The 8413-nt window shown below is 54.6% G+C and overlaps 1 protein-coding gene across 1 annotated transcript; it reads left to right on the top strand.

Annotated features, from left to right (window-relative positions):
- Window positions 1–3313: 3313 nt before the first annotated feature.
- On the top strand, window positions 3314–7774 carry LOC138358017 (adhesive plaque matrix protein-like). The gene has a single exon (XM_069315485.1). The coding sequence runs from the start codon at window positions 3314–3316 to the stop codon at window positions 7772–7774; it is 4461 nt and encodes a 1486-aa protein (XP_069171586.1).
- The last annotated feature ends 639 nt before the right edge of the window (window positions 7775–8413 follow it).

Below are 8413 nucleotides of genomic sequence, written 5' to 3'. Positions count from 1 at the left end.
CATATTAATTTTCATGAGATTTAAACCTGTCATACTTCTAACTGAGTAAGTAAAGGTAACACATTTACGGAACTCTAGCTCTTATCCTCCGCTATAGCACTCTCTCATATCTTCGTTAATAACCCATAAATTTTCCTGAAATTTTTACCCTCTGTATTTCAACGCAGTAAATAAGATCGAGTCAGTTATCAAGCTCCAGCTCTTGTCCCCCACTTTAGTTCATTTATACAAGTTCTTTAGTAACAGACCAATTTTCCCCGAATTTAAAGCAGATATACTTCAAAGGTAGTCAACCAAATCAATCTGGTGTATCTGAGTGTGGCCTTGATGTCTCTAAGAGTAACTTTGATGCCTCAAAGGATGTCTCTGATGTCTTGAAGAGCGACTTTGACTATTTTTCTTAATCACTGAAGTATACTGTTAGTTACAAAAGTGTAGAACGATGTTCCATTTTACTATTTTTAGTTGAGGAAAGACAAGAAAATATGATGACGGAGACTATTTTTTGTGCTCCCCAAAGTATAATGTTAGTTAAGAACAGCGATGAAAGATATCTTTGGCTATTTTGTCTAACTTGACGAAACATAATGACTGTTAAGAAATGATTAACAAGACTATTTTCAGTTACATGACGATGGATAAAGTTAGTTATAAACAGTGTTGGAAAGTTTCCTTTGACATTTCTAGCTAAGAGAAAGGTCATTTTTGTTAAGAACGGTGTTGAACGAGGCTAATCCTGACTATTTTTAGTTGATTGGATAGTTAGTTTAGTTGAGAAATGACGAAAGTGACTATGTTTTAGTTGATTGATGAATGATTTTAATTGAGGAACGTTAAGAAAAGAATGTTTTGGTACATTTAATTTTTAAAGAATATGGCGAACATAGAGAACATATGGGGAACATGGCAAAGAACATAGAAAACATGTAAGAAAAGTTAATGAATACAGTGAATATGAATACTGAGTATAAAAGTTGAACAGAGAACATGTAAGGGACTGTAATGAACGGGTAAGAACATGTAGTGGAGGAATGGAGGAAAATTGTAAACGTTAGGCTGAGAACATGTGCGAACGTGTAAAGAATTGAGAGAGATTGTAAGCGTCGGTACTGAGATGTGCGGAACACATGCTACAACATGTAAAGTAGAAAGCGTAGTGAGATGCGAAGCGAACATGCTGGGAATTGTAATGGAAGGAAGGAGTTGGGTATATTTACATATGAGTCATGTCAAAATATGATAGGGGACACAGTAATAGTTGTTTAAGTCTTATATAAAATGGAAAGAACTAGAGTATATGTAAGACTAAGTACTGATCTGAACTTACAGAGAATATGCTATGAACGGGGAAAGAAAGCAAGCAAATTAACAGCTACATTTAAATTTATGAGACTTGGATGAGATGGAGGAAAGTGGGAGGGGGTGAAAAGATAATTACACAGGTGCGGTTATGTGATTACTCTGATAAAGAGTTAGGCTGGAGAGGGACTTGATCGGAAATATTTTTGTTTGATGATCTAAGGCAGCGGAAATGGAGCTAATGTCCTGATTAATTTACTACATTAGAAATATGGCGATCTGAAATCTCAGGTGATTTGGTCTGATAATAAAGAACTTGTACGAATGAGCTAAGCACAGAACAAGAGTTGAAACTCGGTAACTGAACTGGGTTTATTTACTGTGTCCAAAATACAGCAGTTATAAATTTCAGGAAAATTTATTGGTTATTTACAAAGATACGAGAGAGAACTATAGTGGAGGGACGAGAGTTGGAGCTTGTTAACTATTTTGATTTGGTTTACTACCATTGAAGTATATCTGCTTTAAATTCGGGGAAAATTGGTCTGTTACTAAAGAACTTGGATAAATGAACTAAGGTGGGGGACAAGAGCTGAAGCTCGATAACTGACTCGGTCTTATTTACTGCGTTGAAATACAGAGGGTAAAAATTTCAGGAAAATTGATGGGTTATTAACGAAGATATGAGAGAGTGCTATAGCGGAGGATAAGAGCTAGAGTTCCGTAAATGTGTTATCTTTACTTACTCAGTTAGAAGTATGGCAGGTTTAAATTTCACGAAAATTTATGGGTTAATAACGAAGATGTGAGAGGGAACTAAGGTGGAGGACAACAGCTGGAGCTCAGTAACTAAATTACTGTATTAAACTACGTTTGAAATATGAATATTTAAAATTTTAGGGAGGTTGGACTGTTAGTAAAGAAGTTACAGGGATAAACTAAGGCGGGGACAGGAGCTAAAACTTGCTTACTAACATGATTTATTTTGCTACATACGAATTATGGCTGTTTTAAAATTTTAGGGGGATTGGTTAGGTATTAACGAGGATATGAGAGGGAACTACGGCAGGGGACAGGAGCTGGAGCTCGTTAACTAAATTATTGTATTTTAATACGTTTGAAATAGCTATGTATTAAATCTCGAAGAAAATGATTGGATACTAAAGAAGATGTATTAGTAAAACTAAGGCGGGGAATGTGAGCAAGACCCTGCTTACTGACTTTGTTTATTTGTGTAAAACTGTCTAGTTTAATGTAAAGGAACAAACATTACGATGTCTAAAATAGCTGTACGGAATTATGAATGAACAATATGAAGAAGGAAAGGGGGCAAGGTATTAGGTAGAGAGAGGGGGGAGGGACGGTCCAGATATTATGGAGAAGATAAGACAAGATTATGGAGGTGACCTGCAGGCGGCGTCTGGCTGGCGGTGTAAGGTAAACACAGGTGAGGCGGGAGGTTGGGAGGTAAGGAGGACGGAGGGGGTGTGAGGTAGGAGCAGGAGATGCAGGGGGGTTGGGAAGGAAGGGGGAGGGGGATGGCAGGGTAATGATTCAGTTATATAGACATATACTAGTTTCTAAGTAAGAATTCTGCTTAAATGTATACGGCCTAAATATCTGTTTATTCTTGGTATGAACTATGAAATTTGAATTTCTCCCATAAGAACTCTTAACAAACTTCTATGACATTATTTTCATCATGAGAACTCTTTACAAACTTCTATAATATCAGAAATTATTTTCCTCATAAGAATTCCTTAATTCCAAATCTGTGACTGGCCAAATTTACCTGAAACCCATGACGCCGTATGCGCCTCATTCAAAAGTTCGTTGAATCCTGTGTGCCGTATGCGCCTCATTCAAAAGTTTGGTGAAAACCCCGACGCCGTATGCGCCTCATTCAAAAGTTCAGTGAAACCCAGAAGCCGTATGCGCCTCTTCCCTAATTTACCTGAAACCCCCGACACCGTATGCGGCTCTTTAAAAAAATCGGTGAAAACCTTGACGCCGTATGCGCCTCATTTCCCCAAAATCAAATGAGGCGCACACGGCTTCATCCCTACTACTACCTGCCCACCTTCCTGCTCCACCTTCCTGTCCACTTACCCGCTCCACCTTCCCTCCGCAACTTTCCGCCGCACCTTCCTGCCCCACCTTCCAGCTCCACCTTCCAGCCCCACCTTCCAGCCCCACCTTCCCGCTCCATCTTTCCGCCGCACCTTCCAGCAGCACCTTCCCTCTCCACCTTCCCGTCCCTCTTTCCCGCTTCACCTACCCACTCCACCTTCCCTCTCCACCTTCCTGCTCCACCTGTCCACCGCACCTTCCTGCAGCACCTTCCCTCTCCACCTTCCCGCCCTACCTACCCTCCCCACATTCCAGCACCACCTTCCCGTCCGTCCTTCTCGCTCCACCTTTCCGTCGAACTTTTCCGCAGCACCTTTCTGCTCCACCTTCCCGTCCCATTTTCCCGGTGCACCTTCCTGCTGCCCCTTCCCGCTCCGCCTTCCCGTACCACCTTCCCGCTCCACCTTCCCGCTCCACCTTCCCATCTCTCCTTCCCGCTCCACCTTCCTGCCCCACCTTCCCACTCCATCTTCCCGTCCCACCTTCCCGCTCCACCTTCCCTCTCCACCTTCCCGTCTCGCCTTCCCGCTCCACCTTCCTGCTCCACCTTCCTGTCCCACCTTTCCATCCCACCTTCCCTTCCATCTTCCCGCTCCACTTACCCGTCCCACCTTCCCGCTCCACCTTCCCGTCCCACCTTCCCGCTCCACCTTCCCGCTCCACCTTCCTGCTCCACTTTCCCGCTCCGCCTACCCACTTCACCTTCCCGCCCCACCTTCCCACTCCATCTTCCCGTCCCATCTCGCTCCACCTTCCCTCTCCAACTACCTGCTCCACCTTCCCGTCCCATCTTCTCGCTCCACCTTCCCGTCCTGCCTTCTCTCTCCACCTTCCTGCTCCACCTTCCCATCCCACCTTTCCATCCCACCTTCCCGCTCCACCTTCCCGTCCCACCTTCCCGCTCCACCTTCTCGCTCCACCTTCCTGTCCCACCTTCCCACTCCACCTTCCCGCTCCACCTTCCCGTCCCACCTTCCCGCTCCACGTTCCCTCTCCACCTTCCTGCTCCACCTTCCCATTCCACCTTCCCGCTCCACCTTCCCTTCCCGCTCCACCTTCCTGCTCCACCTTCCCGTCCCACCTTTCCGTCCCACCTTCCCGCTCCACCGTTCCGTCCCACCTTCCCGCTCCACCTTCCCGTCCCACCTTCCCGCTCCACCTTCCCGTCCCACCTTCCAGTCCCACCTTCCCGCTCCACCTTTCCGTTGCACCTTCCCACCGCACCTTCCCGCAGGACCTTCCCTCTCCACCATCCCGTCCCACTTTCCCGCTTCACCTACTCACTCCACCTTCCCTCTCCACCTTCCTGCTCCACCTTTCCGCCGCACCTTCCCTCTCCACCTTCCCGTCCTACCTACCCTCCCAACATTCCCGCACCACCTTCCCGTCCCACCTTCTCGCTCCACCTTTCCGTCGAACTTTTCCGCAGCATCTTTCTGCTCCACCTTCCCGTCGCACCTTCCTGTCCCATTTTCCCACTGCCCCTTCCCGCTCCGCCTTCCCGTCCCACCTTCCCGCTCCACCTTCCCGCCGCACCTTCCCGCCGCACCTTCCCACTCCACCTTCAAACCCACCTTCCCGCTGCACCTTCCCGCTCCACCTTCCCATCCCACCTTCCCGCTCCACCTTCCTGCCCGACCTTCCCGCTCCATCTTCCCGTCCCACCTTCCCGCTCCACCTTCCCTCTCCACCTTCCTGCTCCACCCTCCCGTCCCACCTTCCCACTCCACCTTCCTGCTCCACCTTCCCGTCCCACCTTCCCACTCCACCTTCCCGTCCCGCCTTCCCGTTCCACCTTCCTGCTCCACCTTCCCGTCCCACCTTTCTGTCCCACCTTCCTGCTCCACCTTCCCGTCCCACCTTCCCGCTCCACCTTCCCGCTCCACCTTCCCGTCCCACCTACCCGTCCCACCTTCCCGCTCCACCTTCCCGCTCCACTTTCCCGCCCCACCTTCCCGCTCCACCTTCCCGCAGCACCTTTCTGCTCCACCTTCCCGCTCCACCTTCCCGTCCCACCTTCCCGTCCCACCTTCTCGCCCCACCTTCCCGCTCCACCTTCCCGCTCCACCTTCCCGCTCCACCTTCCCAGCCCACCTTCCCAGCCCACCTTCCCGCTCCACCTTCCTGCTCCACCTTCCCGCTCCACCTTCCCGCTCCACCTTCCCGCCCCACCTTCCCGCCCCACCTTCCCGCCCCACCTTCCCGCCCCACCTTCCCGCCCCACCTTCCCACTCCACTTTCCCGCCCCACCTTCCCGCTCCACCTTCCCGCAGCACCTTCCCGCTCCACCTTCCCGCTATACCTTCCTGGCCCACCTTCCCGCCCCACCTTCCCACCCTACCTTCCCGCCCCACCTTCCCGCTCCACTTTCCAGGCCCACCTTCCTGCTCCACCTTCCCGGCCCACCTTCCCGCTCCACCTTCCCGCTCCACCTTCCCGGCCCACCTTCCCGCTCCATCTTCCCGCCCCACTTCCCGCTCCACTTTCCAGGCCCACCTTCCCGCTCCACCTTCCCGGCCCACCTTCCCGCTCCACCTTCCCGCCCCACCTTCCCGCTCCACCTTCCTGGCCCACCTACCCGCTCCACCTTCCCGCTCCACCTTCCCGCCGCACCTTCCCAGCCCACCTTCCCAGCCCATCTTCCCGCTCCACCTTCCCGCTCCACCTTCCCGCTCCACCTTCCCGGCCCATCTTCCCGCCCCACCTTCCCGCCCCACCTTCCCTCTCCAGCTTCCCGCTCCACCTTCCCGGCCCACCTTCCCGCTCCACCTTCCCGCTCCACCTTCCCGCTCCACCTTCCCGCTCCACCTTCCAGGCCCACCTTCCCACCCCACCTTCCCGCCCCACCTTCCCGCTCCACCTTCCTGCCCGACCTTCCCGCTCCATCTTCCCGTCTCACCTTCCCGCTCCACCTTCCCACTCCACCTTCCTGCTCCACCTTCCCATCCCACCTTCCCACTCCACCTTCCCGTCCCGCCTTCCCGTTCCACCTTCCCGCTCCACCTTCCCGCTCCACCTTCCCGCAGCACCTTCCCACTCCACCTTCCTGCTCCACCTTCCCGTCCCACCTTCCCACTCCACCTTCCCGTCCCGCCTTCCCGTTCCACCTTCCCGCTCCACCTTCCCGCTCCACCTTCCCGCAGCACCTTCCCGCTATACCTTCCCGTCCCACCTTCCCACTCCACCTTCCCGTCCCACCTTCTCGCCCCACCTTCCCGCCCCACCTTCCCGCTCCACCTTCCCGCTCCACCTTCCCAGCCAACCTTCCCGCTCCACCTTCCCGCTCCACCTTCCCGCTCCACCTTCCCGCTCCACCTTCCCTCTCCACCTTCCCGCTCCACCTTCCCGCTCCACCTTCCCGCTCCACCTTCCCGCTCCACCTTCCCGGCTCACCTTCCCGCTCCACCTTCCCGCTCCATCTTCCAGACCCACCTTCCCGCTCCATCTTCCAGACCCACCTTCCCGCTCCATCTTCCAGACCCACCTTCTCGCTCCATCTTCCAGACCCACCTTCCCGCTCCATCTTCCAGACCCACCTTCTCGCTCCACCTTCCCGCCCCACTTCCCGCTCCACCCTCCCGCTCCACCTTCCCGCTCCACCTTCCCGCTCCACCTTCCCGCTCCACCTTCCCGCTCCACCTTCCCGCTCCATCTTCCAGACCCACCTTCCCGCTCCACCTTCCCGCCCCACTTCCCGCTCCACCTTCCCGCTCCACCTTCCCGCTCCACCCTCCCGCTCCACCTTCCCGCCCCACTTCCCGCTCCACCTTCCCGCTCCACCTTCCCGCCCCACTTCCCGCTCCACCTTCCCGCTCCACCCTCCTACTCCACCTTCACGCTCCACCCTCCTACTCCACCTTCCCGTCCCACCTTCCCGCTCCACCCTCCTACTCCACCTTCCCGTCCCACCTTCCCGCTCCACCTTCCTGCTCCACCTACCCGCTCCACTTACCCGCTCCACCTTCCCGCTCCACCTTCCCGCAGCACCTTCCCGCAGCACCTTCCCGCCCCACCTTCCCGCAGCACCTTCCCGCTCCACCTTCCTGCTCCACCTACCCGCTCCACTTACCCGCTCCACCTTCCCGCTCCACCTTCCCGCAGCACCTTCCCGTCCCACCTTCCCGCTCCACCTTCCCGTCCCACCTTCCCGTCCCACCTTCCCGCTCCACCCTCCTGCCCCACCTTCCCGTCCCACCTTCCCGTCCCACCTTCCCGTCCCACCTTCCCGCTCCACCCTCCTGCCCCACCTTCCCACCGCACCTCTCACCAAAATTTAATTACCTCCAAGTCGTTGTTTGTCTTTCCACATCTTGACCTCAATTGCCATTTAGGTCGACCTCATTAGTGCTCAGGTGAGGTGGGTTGTGTGTGGTGAGTCAAATGAGAGACTAAATCTTGCTCCGGAAATGAGAGCGGGTACAGGTGATGGGTTGGGGGCCTGGGGTGGGCAGTGGGTGATGGGATGGGGCTGGGGGTGGGCAGTGGGTGATGGGTTGGGGGCTGGGGGTGGGCAGTGGGTGATGGTTGGGGGCTGGGGGTGGGCAGTGGGTGATGGGTTGGGGGCTGGGGGTGGGCAGTGGGTGATGGTTGGGGGCTGGGGGTTGGCAGTGGGTGATGGTTGGGGGCTGGGGGTGGGCAGTGGGTGATGGGTTTGTGGCTGGGGGTGGGCAGTGGGTGATGGGTTGGTGGCTGGGGGTGGGCAGTGGGTGATGGGTTGGTGGCTGGGGGTGGGCAGTGGGTGATTGGTTGGTGGCTGGGGGTGGGCAGTGGGTGATGGTTGGGGGCTGGGGGTGGGCAGTGGGTGATGGGTTGGAGGCTGGGGGTGGGTAGTGGTGATGGGTTGGGGGCTGTGGGCGAGCAGTGGGTGATGGGGTGGTGGCAGGGGGCGGGCAGTGGGTGATGGGGTGATGGGCAGTGGGTCATGGGTTGGGGGCTGGGTGTGGGCAGTGGGTGATGGGTTGGGGGCTGGGTGTGGGCAGTGGGT

Source organism: Procambarus clarkii, chromosome 81 (genome assembly GCF_040958095.1).
Source record: "Procambarus clarkii isolate CNS0578487 chromosome 81, FALCON_Pclarkii_2.0, whole genome shotgun sequence".
NCBI classification, from domain to species: Eukaryota; Metazoa; Arthropoda; class Malacostraca; order Decapoda; family Cambaridae; genus Procambarus; species Procambarus clarkii.
The sequence above is the reverse complement of the archived record's forward strand: the minus strand, read 5'-3'. Positions and strand labels throughout refer to the sequence as shown.

What these genes read in the sequence shown, in the direction of transcription:
- LOC138358017 (XM_069315485.1), top strand. Translation starts at nt 3,314, where the DNA reads ATGCGCCTCATTTCCCCAAAATCAAATGAGGCGCACACGGCTTCATCC.